At 48.4% G+C, this 16,905-nt stretch overlaps 1 protein-coding gene and 1 long non-coding RNA gene across 3 annotated transcripts in view; one reads left to right on the top strand and one right to left on the bottom strand.

Annotated features, from left to right (window-relative positions):
* Positions 1-15,986, top strand: part of ASXL1 (ASXL transcriptional regulator 1) — a 31,591-nt gene extending 15,605 nt beyond the window's left edge. Inside the window, exons 5-12 of one of the 2 annotated variants that reach the window (XM_081916637.1) lie at positions 2,454-2,551; positions 4,371-4,464; positions 5,583-5,720; positions 6,740-6,903; positions 6,991-7,087; positions 8,839-8,944; positions 9,485-10,070; positions 11,581-15,986. In XM_081916637.1, the coding sequence (XP_081772763.1) occupies positions 2,454-2,551; positions 4,371-4,464; positions 5,583-5,720; positions 6,740-6,903; positions 6,991-7,087; positions 8,839-8,944; positions 9,485-10,070; positions 11,581-14,361 (4,064 nt within the window). In that variant the 3' untranslated portion in view covers positions 14,362-15,986. Of the gene's footprint in view, positions 1-2,453; positions 2,552-4,370; positions 4,465-5,573; positions 5,721-6,739; positions 6,904-6,990; positions 7,088-8,838; positions 8,945-9,484; positions 10,071-11,580 lie in introns of both variants that reach the window. The other variant, XM_081916636.1, reaches the window with a different exon arrangement.
* Positions 3,677-4,444, bottom strand: LOC309373240. The gene is made up of 3 exons (XR_014169891.1): positions 4,307-4,444; positions 3,815-4,051; positions 3,677-3,761 (listed from the first exon to the last, which is right to left on the bottom strand). It is a non-coding gene; the product is annotated as an uncharacterized lncRNA (long non-coding RNA).
* Positions 15,987-16,905: the final 919 nt, after the last annotated feature.

Below are 16,905 nucleotides of genomic sequence, written 5' to 3'. Positions count from 1 at the left end.
TGTAGAGTTGGAAGGGACCCTGAGAGTTACCTAGTCTGAGTGGGCTTGCCTAAGTGAAGAAGTCTGGGGCACCTGCCAAAAACATGCATTATTAATAATTTATTAATTAAAAATATTCATATACTGCTGCATCGTAAAAGTATATCACAGCAGTTTACAACAATATAAAATCATAAAACCGGACAATAACATCATGAAAAGTTAAAAGCAAAAAGAAATAAAAAACAAACATCACATCAACACACCATTTCTTGGGGGGTGTAAAGAGTAAGGTTACCATAACTTCCATCATAGAGCTTCAATATGTTGATTACATATTGGAAAATGTTGATCACTTTTCCTACCTGGGCAGTTATTTTTCCACAAGGGCCAACATGGGTGCTGAAATCCAGCATTGCCTGAGTTCTGTGAATGCGGCTTTCTCCCGATTGAAGTGCAGGGTGTTTGAGGACCGAGACATTCACAGGGAAACCAAAAAGCTTGTTTACAAAGCTATTGTACTACCAACCTTACTGAACACTTGTGAAACATGGACCGCTTATAAACACCATCTCCAACTCCCCAAAAGTTTCTATATACTTGGGAAGACAGGCGAACTAATATCAGTGTACTGGAAGAAGCAAAGATCACCAGTGTCGAAGCAACGATTCTTCAATGTCAGCTTCGTTGGACTGGTCATGTTCAGATGCCTGATTATCGACTTCCAAAGCAACTACTCTACTCTGAACTTAAAAATAGAAAGCATAATGCTGGTGGTCAACAAAAGAGGTTAAAAGACTCTCTCAAGGCAAATCTTAAAAAATGTAGTGTAAACACTGACAATTTGGAAACACTGGCCTGCGAGTGCCCCAATTGGAGAACAGCCTTTACCAAAGGTGTCATGGACTTTGAAGGCGCTCAAACTCAGGACGAAAGGGAGAAACATGCTAAGAGGATGGCACGTTCCGCAAACCCTCACCGTGATCAACTCCTGCCTGGAAACCTATGTCCCCACTGTGGAAGGATGTGTGGATCCAGAATTGGCCTCCAGAGTCACTTATGGACTCACAGTTAAGACTGTGTTCATGGAAGACAATCTTACTTAGCTACGAGGGATTGCCAGAGAAAATGACTCTTAATTGGCTTCCTAGGCCTGGCAGAAGAGAAAAGTTTCCAGCAAGCATTTAAAAGTTGGCAACAGAAGGCAACAACAGAATACCAGCAAAGTGTTCCACAGGACTGGGCCGATGACACTAAAGGCTGTTTTTCCACTGTTGTCAAATAAGCCTCACCAACTGGGGGAGCCTGCCTGGTTTCAGTAGGCAGGAAGTTCCAGACTGTAGTTGCTGCCATGTTTGAAATATAATTCCTTTCAAGTGGAGACTGAGTGGCACTTGTAAAATGTCAGTTCTACAGATCAAGGTGGTTGAGTGGGCATATGTGAGGTAAGGTGAACCTTCACGTAAACGAGTCCCAAGTTGATATGGGTTTTATATACCAATAGTAAAACCTTGAATTGTTCCACTTACAGATTGGCAGCCAGTGCAGATCTTTTAAGCAGAGGTGTAATTGTCATTAATTCTACTCATATTGATCCAGAGCAGAACTCCAGTGTATAGTTAGCAGAGTGAAAGCTTAAACACGTTGCAGAATTCGCAAAAAAATAGATCAGAGGCAATTAGTATTTAATCCATCAGAGCTTTACTCCTACTGAAGGCAAATGAGCGTAATGGTCACAAATCCAGTACATTCAGGACTGGCCCTGTCCATAAGAAATCCAGTTGCAGCAGACTTAACTTAAGTTTACAATAAATTATAAGAAGATTAAAACCTTAACACTAAATACAGAACACCACACCAGAAGGAAAAAGAGGTAGAAAAGAGTGAAACCCAGGCTTCTCCTGGCCTTATTATTATAGTCAGCATGACATTGACAGAAAGAGAGAACCAGTTTTAGCCATCTGTACTCAGTTTCTCTGAGGGAATAACCCAAACATCATGAACCTTCTGCTTGCTTCTTTCACGCAGAGAAGCTTCCAGAAGCCTCTTGGATTAATTAGAATAGGAAAGATCTCTACACATCAGATCAAAAAATGTACCCAAAAATGCAAACTGACAGTAATATGCTGACAGGGGTTTCACTCCTGTGAGCAATCACACTGCAGCAGTCTGAACAAGTTGCACAAGGAGAGCCCCACCTTGCTGTAATCCAGGCCTGGATTCACCAATGCCTGGATTACCATGGTCAAGCTGTCTCCGTCCAGGAATGTCCAGTGTTGCTGTACCAGCTTCATCTGGCGAAAGGCACTCCTTGCCACCGAGATTACCTGAGTCTCCAGTGATGAAGCTGGACCCAGAACTGCTTAGCTGCTTGTTCAGCGGAAGTGCAGCCCTGTCAAGGGCAGACAATTGGCCAACCCTGAGCTGCTTGTTTCTTCCACCAATGTTGATGGGATGATTTTTTTTCTTTTCAGTATCTCTAGATGAAACCTCCTCAAGCGCCTCTTGTTCCACGGAGCCTCAGAGCAAGAATGTACCTGCTGTTCGGGAGAGCCATAGAGCAGCCTCACAGGTAGAATGGGGGCATTTGACTGGGGACTTGTGGGGCAGAGCAGAATGCATCAGGAAGGATAGCAATGCATATAAACCTTTTAAGTAAAAGAAGAAGTAAAAATAAAAGAAGGGCTCAACAGAGCTCTGGTGGGGTAGAAGGAGAAACCTGCAGCTGTACAGGTTGACCCGCCGTGGCAGTTCTTCAGCAAAAGTCTCTCCTTCAGTGGCTGCTATCCTCGATGGCTGAGTTCTGCCTCCACAGTTGGAGGCAGAGCCTCCAGTTGGAGGCAGAGTGCTTCTGAACACCAGTTGTTGGGATTCACAAGTAGGGAGGGTGCCCTTGCAAGATTGGGCAGGCAGACTAGAATTGCTGCATAGAAGGGCCACATAAATCACCTACTCCAGGTAGGTACCTGTCCAGATTTTTGCTGAAGGAATCCAATTATGTAGATTTGGCAATTCGTCCAAGTACCGTATTTTTTGCTCTATAAGACTCACTTTTTCCCTCCTAAAAAGTAAGGGGAAATGTGTGTGCGTCTTATGGAGCGAATGCAGGCTGCGCAACTATCCCAGAAGCCAGAACAGCAAGAGGGATTGCTGTGCAGCGATCCCTCTTGCTGTTCCGGCTTCTGAGATTCAGAATATTTTTTTTCTTGTTTTCCTCCACCAAAAACTAGGTGCGTCTTGTGGTCTGGTGCGTCTTATAGAGCGAAAAATACGGTATATCCCTCCCCTCCCACCACTTACTGACTTGGCCAAATTACTTCAAAAAGGAGTGTCGCTTGGCTCTTTAGGAATGAAACACAATAGGAAGTTCACAGTTTGTGTATGGTCTGCACTGTGACTTCTTCACAATGTTCATCTGGCAGCTTATGTGCTCGAGGACTAACCAATTAACCATGTACAGTGGTACCTCGGGTTACATACACTTCAGGTTACATACGCTTCAGGTTACAGACTCCGCTAACCCAGAAATAGTGCTTCAGGTTAAGAACTTTGTTTCAGGATGAGAACAGAAATCGTGCTCCGGCGGTGGGGCAGCAGCAGGAGGCCCCATTAGCTAAAGTGGTGCTTCAGGTTAAGAACAGTTCAGGTTAAGAACGGACCTCCGGAACAAATTAAGTACTTAACCCAAGGTACCACCGTAGGTGTGTTTTGGATTGAAGCAGAGTCACTGTGATTGGGGAATTCAACTTTGAATTAGCTTACCCAGGTACACTACCTTAGGGCTTAACCAGCAGATAGACTCTTTACTTGCTTCCTGACTTGTTTTGCCTCTGGCCTTTAATATAAACCTGCCTTTCTAAATACATAAATTTGCCTTTTGCCTTGTCCTCAGTGAATATTGCAGATATTTGTGCTACGAATATGCCTTAGAATCTTAAGAGTTGAAGGGAGACATTGCAGGCCACATGGACTGATCTCTTCCCGGCTCAGTGCAGGAACTCTGGAGCTGAACAGCCCCAAGAGGTGGGGGGCTCCAGTAAAGAAGGGAGAGGTGTCATTGCCAAGCCTGTTGCTTTAGCCTAAACTAGGGGTCAGCAAAGTTTTTCAGCAGGGGGCCAGTCCACTGTCCCTCAGACCTTGTGGGGGGCCAGGCTATATTTGGGGGGGAATGAATGAATTCCTATGCCCCGCAAATAACCCAGAGATGCATTTTAAATAAAAGGACACATTCTATTCATGTAAAAACACGCTGATTCCTGGACCATCCGTGGGCTGAATTAAGAAGGCGATTGGGCCGGATCCGGCCCCCAGGCCTTAGTTTGCCTACCCATGGCCTAAACTGATACTTCCTCACCAGCGCTGTCTTTCTTTTGGTCTTTTCTGGGATGCAGGCAAGCAAACAGAAGAAAAAGACAGGAGTGATGCTTCCTCGTGTAGTTTTGACTCCTCTGAAAGTAAATGGTGCTCATATGGAAACTTCTTCAGGTAAGCCAACTCCCCATGGACTTTGCACATCTACATGAGCTCTCCAGTACCAAACCCCTATCTGGCACCTCTCACAAGAGCTTCCGAGTGCCATGCACAACAGAGATTCTTTGGCACTTTTTAGGTCTGCTAGGGCTCTGTGCTACACATTGTACCTTGTTCCGAATACAGCTCACTGGGAAATTGGTTTAAAGTGTCTCCTAGGCTTTGAGTTCCATCCCTGGCTTCATTTAACACTATTATTTTAACAGAAGAGAAGAAAGCAATAGCTGCAGCAGCCACCACCCGGCCTCTGCAGTTGTAGATATCTGTAGGGCCTCAGCGTGAGTAGCCTTTGTTCAGACCCTTGTTCATGGAACACTCTTGGGTTGTTGTTTTTTAGTAGATCATTTTTATTAAATTTGCAAGAATATAGAAATACAAAAAATCCACAAAAATGAGATGGCAAAAAGATGGTTAGCAGATTAAAATCTTTTACCTTCACCTGCCTCATAGCATTGTTGCATGGAAAAATTAGAGACATTTCTACTCTAAAATAAGAATATTTTTTATTTATTAAATTTATATACTAACTTTCATCCAAGGATTACTGGAGTGATTTGCATTATAAAAACCATCAATATTACCATCATCAAACCATCCTAATCATTTACGTGGTGCTTACATCTAGACACTATATATGTAAAAAGAAAAAAATGAGAAGCTCTCTCAGCAGGCTTAGAGGCTGAAGACAGGAAGGGAAGTAATTGTTGCCAAGCATAATGACAGGAGTAAAGGGGGCTTTGAAACCAGAGGGGACTGGGTGGGGCTGCTCCTTTCCTGTTCAGCTGCCTATCCCTTTCTGCGCTTATTCTCACTTCCTGCCTCCACCCCCCCCCCAAAAAAAACCAAGATAATGGGAGCTGGAATAAATTATGCAAACTGAGTACTGTAATGTCAAGATTTGGGTTTCTGTAGCGTAGCATTTGCTCACCTGACCATACCCTTACCTGTCCGAGCCATAGCTGCTTACCTTGGTGGAGGTTGTGTTTAATAATAATAAGGTTCAGTGAGGAATGTGGGGAGTGTTAACGTTGTCTCGTGGGGTGCTCCTTGCTCACTGGTTTCAGGGTTCACAGGGAGACAAGTTGGTGGCGAGAGCAGCAGCAGCAGCAGCAGTTCCTCTGCCCTGAGTGGCAACACTGCTATACGCGGCAGGACAGAAATCAGCAGGGACCCTCCACAGCTGATCCGAGGATTCCGGAAACCCACAAGTGGTAGGTGCAGTCTGTTCTCTGTATCTAGATTTCTTGCTTCAAACAGAAAGAGCCCAGGGCTTTTATAGGCAAGTCCAGGCATTCAGGTCTGCCTTGGAAGTCCTGCTTTTTCTACCATCACCTTAGACCAGCACCTTTATTTCTATAGGCTTTTAATGTGTAGTTTTGCTGGTACATTAAACTGATTTTTGGAATTTGCTGTCTTTAGATGGCAATGTGCTGAATTTATATTTTTGTAATTGATGATAAATGGCTTTTGGTGTTGTTCATTGCATTGCCCTGTGGGCAGAACAATATAGAGCATTGCATAATTTTAACCTTCCTCTATACCCCTGTGAGTAAACAAACTCCATACAAATCCTCAAGGAGCAGGAACGAAGAGAATCAGTTACTTGTACAGGACTATATTTAAAGTTTCTGATAGAATCTTAAATTTTCTGACTGGGGATAAAATGATAAGCTGTTCACTTTTCTCTGTCCAGACAATTAAAATTATTCGTAAAGCATGCTTGGTTTGTGTCTCTTCTACCACCACCGCATGAGCTGATGGTGTTTTCCTGTGGTTGTTTTTAAAATGACTGGAGGTGGGTGCTCCTGTTGGCCCCTGAAGTATAGAGCTGGGGAGGTGTTCACTGACTGAAGCAAGCAGCCCCAGGCCAGTTCTCTCTCCTTTGGGGGCCTGTCATTTTGCTTGGGGGTAGTTGCTACATCCACACATCTGTCCAGACACACTCCAGCTGTTTTCCTCCTGGAGCAGAAAGCTCTTTAGGCAGGAGGCCTCAGTGGTTTCAAAGTGGCTCCATTGTGCTTGGCATTCAGGTGATGCCAAGGTCTTTTGAAAGACCTAATTGTTCAAGCTGCCTGTATCGCCCTGTGCTGCTGTCTGTTGATTTGTGGAAACCTGCTTGGAAGCGCCTTCTGTGTTTTGGAGGGCTACAGCTACCGGGTTGCGGGCAGGGCCTCTTGCATGTAGACTGTGTAAATACCCCTGGTTTTATGAGACTCTTTGGCAACTGCAGGACAAATGAAGAGGAACCGAGGCGATGATATAGACTTTGAGACGCCTGGCTCCATTCTCGTCAACACAAACCTGCGAGCGCTGATAAATTCCAGGACCTTCAATGTTTTGCCCCTGCACTTCCAGCAGCAGCTGCTTCTCCTTCTCCCTGAAGTGGACAGGCAGGTACGGATCCTCACCAGCCACGTCTTGCCCCTCTGTTCTGCGACACTTGTGCAAGCTTCTCATCTGCTGTGGCTTGTTTCCTTTTAGGCCGGGACGGATGGGCTGATGCGGCTTAGTGGCAGCGCTCTGAATAACGAGTTCTTCACCCACGCAGCCCAGAGCTGGAGAGAGAGACTGGCTGATGGTAGGTGCCGGGGTGGAGCGGCTGCTTTGGTAGAGGCCAGGCAGTGCAGAATACACTTAAAGTCAAACTCCCCGGATCCTGCGTTGTGGTGGTGCAAGTCACTCTGCGCCTCTTGATTTATGAGGTGGCAGGAGCTCAGGCTCCAAACAACCTTAACAGAAACATTGGCGGCTTTTTCCCAGTGTCAGCATCCATCTTCTTCGCTGACCTTCCACCTTGCAGACAGAGTCAGTAAAATCTAATTCTGTCTGCTTTAGCAGCAAAGCCTGTTGGAGTGTGAGGCCTCAGGTGCCTCCTGCTCTTCTCAGTTGTGTAAGGTGACTTGGAAAAAAAATCTGTAGGAAACAACTGGTGGATTATGAGGCATCGGTAGTGATACCTCTGTATTTTCAGGGCTGATCATCAATTTGGCTCTTAAGTATTTTGAATGATCTGAATGGCTCAGAAGTACAGTGGTACCTCAGTTTTTGAATGCCTCGGAAGTCGAACGTTCCGGTTTTCAAACTCTGAAAACCCGGAAGTATCCATTTTTGAACATGCCTTGGAAGTCAAATGGCTTCCGCTGAGTCCCCCCCCCCCAATTTTCTCTACTGAGTTTGCCAACCGCCCTTTGTGCCTCGGTTTTCAAATGTTTCGGAAGTCAAACTGTCTTCTGGAATGGATTACGTTCGAAAACCGGGGTACCACTGTACTTCCACCTCCTAGGCCAGAAAGCCAGTCTAAAATCAGAGACTCGTGCAATTGTTTTTATGAATTTATTTTTAGCCAACTTGATCACTGTATACTTTTAGTGAAAAGGCAGGGTATATACGATCCTTTCAGCTATGAGTCTGTATTAAAAGATTAAAGATCCTCATCTTGCTGAACCCCTGGAGGGAGAAATCTCTAAAGAGGAAGGCAGCCAAAATACTTTTAGGTTTCCTTTTATCTCCCTTTCAAAGATAACAGCTTTTGGCACCAACTTGGATTCTAAGAAACCTGTGAGTGTCTGCCATGGAGCCTTTTTGTTGCAAACGATTCTGGGCTTTGTTCTAACCTAGGGCATCCTCTTTGGCATTGACATTGTCCTCATGCAAACTAAGTAGGTGCTTCGGATCTTGCCCAGGCTGTCCTCTAGCTATACATTGCAGGGGACAATTAGTTGTGTGGTGGACAAGCTGCGTTTGGGGGGAACCTTGTTCACCATACTTGTTTCCTCATTGAGGAACCCCTGAAATGCTGGGGGAAACTCCAAGGTTCCCCGGATCATGGCTCCCCTATTGCTCTGAAGCATTCAGTTGCATCCAACAGGGCTTATTCCCCTTGCTCTCCTTTTCTCATGCACCCTCTGGAGCAGATCTTGAAGATGCATGAGGGAGTGCAGGGGAGAGGAAAGGGGAGATCTGTTGCGAAAGCGGAATGGCAGCATTGTGTTTCCACCTTTAAGACAGTTAGTTAGTAGAACTCTTGTCAGTTAAAGAAAAAGTTGTTCATATGTAATTTACATAAGATTTCAAAGAACATGTAAAGCATTCAGCAAAGCTTCCCCACGTTGATCGGTTTTTAAGAATGATTTTGCCCCAATTAATGCTGTCCCTTTGGCACCAAGGCAGTCCCCCTGAGATCATTACAGCTCACCTGACAAGAGCGCAAAAGTATAGTCTCTTCTGCCCTGGACTTAACCCTGCCATGCACTTTCCTGATGCGACATTTGTTGAGTTGGGATACTAGCACCTGCTGCTTCCAGTTTCTCATTGTTGGCTTTTTTGCAGGGGAGTTCACCCATGAAATGCAGGTTCGCATAAGACAAGAAATGGAGAAGGAAAAGAAAACAGAGCAGTGGAAGGAGAGGTTTTTTGAGGACTACTATGGGCAAAAGTAAGTGGGTGTTTTTATTGAATACCTTTAAAAAACAAAACCACAAGCTAACTTCACCTCTTTCTGTGCTATCACTTGTGGTGGTGGGGGGGTGTAGTGTTGCAAGGGGACCTGCAGAGGTTTAACTCTCTCAGGGAGGCCACAGTTCACCATCTCTACCTCCAACCTTTTAATTTTTAAAATGAATTTCTACAGGTGATATCCAGCCAAGTCATACTTGGAATAGACTAATCTAATTTAATTGACCCAAGTTCCTAATGCTGGTTATCACCCTAGGTCTTTCAATTTGCAAGGGCAATTAAAGTTCTGGCAAATGAATATGAAGGCAATGGGTTGACCTAGCAAGAATTTGCAGTTTTTAAAAATGCTGTAGAAATTCAAGGCAGAATTGCTTTATAATGTACAACAACCTAAGTTTATCCTGAGGTGCCCCAGTTGATCTTGGCTACTGGCTCAGGCAAGTTCCAGTAGAATCAGCAGTAATACCATTAACTAATTTGGGGTTCCTTTCACTTCCTGCCTTGTGTCCCTGACCTACAGGCTAGGCTTGACTATTGAGGTGCCTCAGCAAGAAAAAGCAGCTCCAGTCAACAGAGAGACCAGGGCTGCCTCAGCCGCCCAAGAGGAACCTCCAAGGGTGCAGCGTGGCCCTGTCACCCGGCAGCGAGACGGACACTTGAAGAAGCGTGCCCTCCGGTGCAGAACCCGGGAGAGCCTGAGCAAACTCGGCGAGGCAGAGCACGTGGAGGCGGCCAAAGAGGCACCGTCCCCGGAGCCGAAGTCCCCCAGTCAGAGGGACGTGAAGCCGGAAGTGGACTTGTGTGAAAGGAGCCGGGTGTCTCCGAAATCGGAGATTTCGCCTGAGGCGACCAGGATCCAGATCAAGGTAGAAGATGCGATGCCGGCAGCCGCGGCGTTGGGCAGAATCCCCAGCCTGCCCCAGGAGCCCCAAGACCAGGAGTCCAAGGAGCAGAAGAGGAAGAGCTTTGAGCAGGCTGCCTCTGCCTCCTTCCCCGAGAAGAAGCCCCGGCTTGAAGATCGTCAGTCCTTTCGTAACACAATTGAAAGTGTTCACCCAGAAAAGCCACAGCCCACCAAAGAGGAACCCAAAGTCCCACCCATCCGGGTAGGTAACAGCCTCATACCAGGTCATACAGGCCTTTGGGGACCAGGGCTAGAGCGACCTGAAGCAGCCTGTGTTTGAAACGTCTCCCTCCCTCTCTCTCTCCCTCTGGGCATGGATGGGAAGGAAGGCAAGCAAGCAAGCAGGTGGATGAGCTTGGAAACACCTTCCCTCTCTCAGAAAGAAAGCTTATTCTCTCTTCTTTTTGCTCATCTGTAAATGGAGGGGTTCCAATTGAAATTGAAATACTTTATTGTCACTTGTACAACTTGTATGTAGGGACGCAGGTGGCGCTGTGGGTTAAACCACAGAGCCTAGGACTTGCCGATCAGAAGGTCGGCGGTTCGAATCCCCACGACGGGGTGAGCTCCTGTTGCTCGGTCCCAGCTCCTGCCAACCTAGCAGTTCGAAAGCACCTCAAAGTGCAAGTAGATAAATAGGTACCACTCCAGCAGGAAGGTAAACGGCGTTTCCGTGAGCTGCTCTGGTTTGCCAGAAGCGGCTTAGTCATGCTGGCCACATGACCCGGAAGCTGTACACCGGCTCCCTCGGCCAGTAAAGCAAGATCAGCGCCGCAACCCCAGAGTCGGTCACGACTGGACCTAATGGTCAGGGGTCCTTTACCTTTACAACTTGTATACAGTGAGATTCCACGAGCACCCCCCCACTCAGCTCTCTTAGTCTTTATTCCCCTCGTTTACTGACGCACACCCACAAACCCGAAAGTCAGTTGCCCTGTTGTTACCTTTTCATTCGGCAGCCTAACAGCCCACGGATAGAAGCTGTTCTTTACCCTGTTGGTGCGACTAATCATGTTTCTGTATCTTCTGCCCGAGGGCAGGAGATCAAGAAAGTGCCGGCCAGGTGTGAATCATCCTCCCGAGACAATGTTCTTCCACTATTTCATCCAGAGGATTCACGGGACAGCCCATAATATCTTGTGCTATTACAGTTACTTCCAACAAAGCCTTTTGCTTGGTTCAGTGTAGCTTAAATGCACCCACGCTATTAACAGCTTTGGGCACTGTCCTCCCTCTTAACTTGGTCCCGCTTGGACAACTTTGGAGAGCCTCTCCCATGCCCTCCGCCCCAGTCCCATTTGGGTCAGTTCCTAGAGCTTCCCTCTTAGCAGAGCTTCAGCTTGCACCTTCTGGGTGAGAAAAGGCCTGAGTTGGAAGGTTTTTCCTGGGCATACAGATTTTTTATAGAAGTGTTTTATTTGCTGCCTGCCCAGAGCTCAAGGTTCTTGCAAAAACAATGAAAAGCATTAAAAGACAGTACAACAAAAACCCAACTAGCTTATCAGATACTCCTTCTTCCTAGGACTCTGGTAATGAATGCCTTTACCTGACTTCATTCCCAGAAATCTTTTGAGAATAACAGTTGAAATGATGTGCTTGCAAGTTTTCTGGAGCCCCACCGAGGGCTCCTGTGCAGTAATTCTAAAGCACACATATCCAAGCACCAGCGCATTGTGTAAAACTGTTGTTGTTCTTGTCTGCTTGTTTTACAGATTCAACTTTCCCGCATCAAACCCCCCTGGGTGGTTAAAGGTCAGCCAGCCTACCAGATATGTCCTAGGATTATCCCCAATACAGAATCCTCCGGCCAGGACAGAAACGGGGACACAGCCTCTGCTGACTTTAAGGCCTGTGCTGTGCAGGGCAGGATCCAGCGAGAGGCTGCTTCTCCTGCCACCGCCATTGGAGGTGGGGGTGGGCCGGGAGGAGGTGGAAGGAACACGGATGAAGGCGGTGGTGGTGGTGGCGGCAGCGGCTGCAGGATCCGGCAGCCCGGTCACCGCCCCAAATACTGGCGATCGAAGAGAACTCGTGGGAAGTGCAGGTCAGATTTACAGCGAGCACAGCTACTGTCGTTTTCACACCTAGAAGAGGAGACCGGCTTTGAGCTGGCCAAAGTGGACTCTTGCGTGCAAAAGGCCTCTTCCCTGCAGGCTGAGGGAGAGTTTGCGTTTGGGCAGGCCTCCAGCCTGACTTCACTTCGGTCTGAAGGTGCTACCCAGCTTGCAGAAGCTTCCGGGGGCAGCTGCTCGGGAGGCGCTGTGGCCGAGCCGTCCCTTGGTCACCTAGCCACGGAGATGCCAGTGGGCAGCTCTGGGCAGCTCCCAAGTGATATAAGTAGTGAACCGTCTCCAGGCGCTGCTTCCCAAGAGGGACGTGGTAGGAAGGAGGGAAGTGAATTTTCTCCAAGCAGCAAACAAAGCCATTCTCCAGTGGCTCTCTTCAAAGGTGCAAGTAGAACGGAAGGGCATGAGCATGGCCAGTGTTCCTCTCCGAATTGTGCCTCTATTCCGAAAGAAACTGCCTCTGGTACTTCTAGCCGTATTGTTGGTCTGGAGAGCAAACTAGAAAAGGGGCCAGATATGACATCTGGCCCAAACCTAGAGGAGCATATCCCCAATCCAGAGAACTCCAGCATTGTCGGGACAGAGGAACTCTCCTCACAGTTCCACATGTCCCCAATCCCACAGCGGCACGAAAGAGAAACGCCAGGCGGGCTACGCAACACCAGCAAGGATGAAGTTTCTCTGTCGAAGCCATTGCTGCTGTCTGAAGGCCTCCCCCCGTGGGAGGTGTTGCTGAGGACAGGAGTGGAGACAGACGGACAGCAGGCGAAGGCCAAACCAAGCACCAGCCCCTCCAGTGACGAGGAAACCAGGAGCATTCTAAGCGAGACAACGGAGACGGCATCCGACTTGGAAGCTGAGCTGACGGATGAGAGCGCAGAGTTGGGGCAAGACTACAGCAAAGCTACCGAGAAAGGAGCTGATCCTGACAGGGGCCACCAGGAGGAACATAACAGGATCAAATTAGAAAGTTTGGTTAGAACTGACACTTCCTTGTGCAGGGAGGGCTTGCCGTCAGAAGCAGGGACCACCAACACCTGTCAACTGCAGGCATCTCGTCTGCAGGAAGCTTGTGAATCTTCCCTCCGTGTTGATGCAGAAGGCCAGGAAAGACCTCTGGTGGTGGAGACCCCCAAGCCTCTGTCTATAGAAGCAAGCAACCCTCTGGTGGTTCAGTTGCTCAAGGGAAGACAGCCTCTCAAAGCAGTTCTCCCAGGGGCCCATGGCAGCCCTAACATAGTAGCTGCAGCCTCCTCTCTGAACAAAGTTTGTTCTTTCCCAGTGGAGAGCAAGTGCAAGAGTTCCCTTTTCCAAAAGCCCTCTAGGGATGAGGGGCTGGACACAAGTGGCGAAGTCGGCAATGGATACTGTGCACCAAGGTTTCCGAGGGACTTCCCCAAGAGGCAGTGCACTTCTGGCCCAACACCTTTGCCTGTGGAGAGGGTAGAGAAGGAACCAGAGAAAAGCTCAGACTCTCCAGATCGAGCAGTGGGTACTTTCCAGAAACCTGATAAGTTGGGCCTGGGAGGAGCAACGTTCTCCTCCTGCACTTACAACAATAGAAAAGATTCCTCTGCCGCTGTCCCTGCAGAATCTCTTGCCCCTGGGAGCCCAGAAGAGAAGCTGAAAGCGACCGGCACAACCTCTCTGGGTCCAGATCAACCGAGAGGAGGAGCTCTTGGGAAGAAGGTCTTTGGCTCTGGCTTCCCCTGCAGTGCAGCTGCCAGAGCCCAGCACCCCAGAGTCCTGGAACCCTCTCCCATCCTGGGCATGCTTTCACACAGTAAGCTGCCGCCGCCCCCCAAGAGTGCCGCGCCTGGACATGGCGTGCAAGTCACAAGGGAAGACTGGCCTCCGAAGCAGCGTGCGCACCTTGGAGGAGGCGGGGGCAGAGGAGTGGAGAACAAGAAGGTCCTGCCATGCTCTGGCCCAGCCAAGAGGAACGTGGAGAAGAGGAAGGAGGCCCCTCCAAGCCCTGTGGAGCTGATGGAGCACCTGCACAGCAGCCCTCTTGTTGGGAACTTGCCCTTTTTCAAGTGGCCAAGGGAACTGGGGAAGGGACTTGCGCAACCCCTGGAGCCTTCCTCCATCCCTTCCCAGCTCAACATCAAGCAGGCGTTTTACGGGAAGCTTTCAAAGCTGCAGCTGAATTCTGCCGGCTTCAATTACGCCTCCAGCGTGCCAGGCTTCCCCAGGAGCCTTGCAGGAAGCATGATGCAGCTAAGCCACAAAGCGAACTTTGCCGCGTCCCGTGGCATGTCCCTCTCCGCACAGATGTTTGCCGATAGCGGCAGCATGGAGGAGATTTCACTCAAGTGTTCATGCAGCCTTAAAGCCATGATCATGTGCAAAGGCTGTGGGGCGTTTTGTCACGACGACTGCATTGGCCCCTCCAAGCTTTGTGTGTTGTGCCTTGTGGTAAGATGATGAATTACGGCCCTGGAAAAGGGATTTGGGGGGTGGGTGGGAGCTGTATATTTCGTGTGTCTGTTTTGATAACGAGGATTCTGGAATCTGTACACAAAATATTCTGGTCATAATAGAGGCAATGTTAGCACTGTATATTTGATTTTCCTGCTAGGATTGGACCATCCCATTTCTGAGGGGTTCCCTGCCCCCACCCACAAGAATTGCTGAACATTCTGCTTGCTTAATGCCTTCCTTGGCACTAGTGATTTGTGTTCCTTGAGCCCTGTGAGGAGGGAGGTTTGCTCCATGGGAACTGGAGCCAGCGCCATCCTTTTTTCTTTCTTTCTTAGCGGCTGGGTTAAGTAGACCCCTCTTGGCGGGGGGAGCAGAATTCAGTCTCCCATTCTCCCTTCCTGCAGTCTTCCCGGCTTGGGTTGGGGGGGGGAGGTGGTTGTTTTTCTAGATCCTTCCACTTAGAGAGAGCAGGAAATAAATGGTTGTGGGCTTCAGGGCTGGACTGCAGGACGAGGGTCACCACCGAGATGGTGAGTGGGGCGTCATCTTCCCTATTGGAGGGGCCTGGCTGTGTCAGGGCAGAGGCTTCGGCTGCCATTGTCTTCTGTCGCAGGCAGCCTCCGCGCCAGAGGAATTGTAACCACCAAGGGGCAGTGGGGCTGGGTGTGACCTTTTTATTTTCTAAGCAGAAATTTTTAAACTTTTTGTTCTTGGGTGTAAGAAGTGAAATGTTTGGCTCCTATATGTACCCTCTATGCATCTGTTGGATCATGTATTTATATGTTGTACACAGTACTGGGCAATTCTGTAAATTGATGTTATGTACATAAAAGGGTTTTTTAAAATTCATTTATTTTTCAGGCTGCAGCAGTATTGCATTAAAGTGGTGTCGGTTACTAATTGCTGTCCATAATCGGAGCTGCTGTGTTCTGTCCTGCCTCATGCCTGCATCGGCCTCTCCTGCTCTCTGAGCGAGAGGTGCAGCGTTTGTTTCAGGTCTCGCTCAGCTGCTCTGGCTCCGAAGTTGTGCTTCTCACTGCCCCTCTAGAGGGAGCTGGAGGCAAGCGCTCAGGTGGCACGTTTAGCCGGTGGGAGCAGGCAAGCCAGCGCGCCTCGCCTTGGGGTATCCTGCGTTGGCTGCAGCGGGCTTCCCTCTTGAGGGGCGAGGGAGGAAGCAAAGACTCCATTTTCATTAGAGCAAATGGATAGCGAAGGTCAGTCATCTTCCTCTTCTCCTTTAGCTCCTACCTACCTCTTCCTTGACCGGACTCCTCATTTTCATTCATTGTAGCCCTCCCTGCTCAAAAGCTATAGAAGTGTAAAACCTGGACCTCGTTTTCCAGAAAGGTTTACTCTTAAATCAATGTAGCAGCTTTTTAGTTGGAAACATGGAGATGAGCGAGGTTAAAAGAATTGCGGTATTAAAGGCAACTAAGCTGATGGTCTAAAACCTGCTTACCAAAGATGGGGGGGCAGAGTTGGGGCCCCTCACTCTGCACCCCCTCGGGGCCACTGTAGTGTACAGACTGATGCTGGTCTGGTGGGGAGGGGGAGTCCTCTCTGATAACCCCTGGTGTTGTATGTCCCTTGTGGTATTGGAAAAAAAATAAACATTTTGAAAAAGCAAACTTGTGGTTTTAATCTTCCTTCTGATATGTCACCAGTTCCATGCAGGGGAATTAGCAAGGAGGGATGTTCTTGAGTCTTGCTTCTCATGCAATGCAGTAACACAGCTCCCTGCTGGAAAGTATCCCACACTGAAGTTGCCCTGGGTGGGGCTGCACTCCCCTAGGAGATTTGCAGATGGGAGGCATGCTCCTGTATTCAATGCTGTCGTGAGGTTTGGGTGGTCTTGGTGGCTAGGATTGCCTTTTTCAGCTCTGGCTGGTTCACTAACTCCAACCGCTGCTGGAGGGAGATGACTCTGCAACCATACTCCATGCTCTGGTAACTGCCATATTGGATTACTGCAGTGCACTGAATGTGGGGCTGCCCTTGAAGACTCCTCTGAAAGTTTAGTTGGTCCAAAAGTGCAGTGGCTACATTACTGGCTAGGGTTCTATTTAACCTGTGTCAAAACAAAAAAAAATTCCTTCCAGTAGCACCTTAAAGACCAACTAAGTTAGTTCTTGGTATGAGCTTTCGTGTGCATGCCTTTTTGACTATGGCAGACCAACACGGCTACCTATCTGTAACATTTAACATGTGTGTTAAGGGATGCGGGTGGTGCTATAGTCTAAACCACAGAGCCCTAGGGCTTGCCGATCGGAAAGTTGGCAGTTCGAATCCCTGCCACAGGGTGAGCTGTTGCTCGGTCCCTGCTCCTGCCCACCTAGCAGTTTGAAAGCACATTAAAGTGCAAGTAGATAAATAGGTAGCGTTCCAGTGGGAAGGTCAACGGCGTTTCCATGCGCTGCTCTGGTTTCGCCAGAAGTGGCTTTCATGCTGTCCGCATGACCCGGGGAAACTGCGGACAAACGCCGGCTCCCTTGGCCAGTAAAGTGAGATGAGCCAGAATCGTTCACAACTGGACTTAACTGTCAGGGG

Source organism: Podarcis melisellensis (genome assembly GCF_964234715.1).
Source record: "Podarcis melisellensis genome assembly, chromosome: 6".
In the NCBI taxonomy this organism is placed as follows: Eukaryota; Metazoa; Chordata; class Lepidosauria; order Squamata; family Lacertidae; genus Podarcis; species Podarcis melisellensis.
The sequence above is the reverse complement of the archived record's forward strand: the minus strand, read 5'-3'. Positions and strand labels throughout refer to the sequence as shown.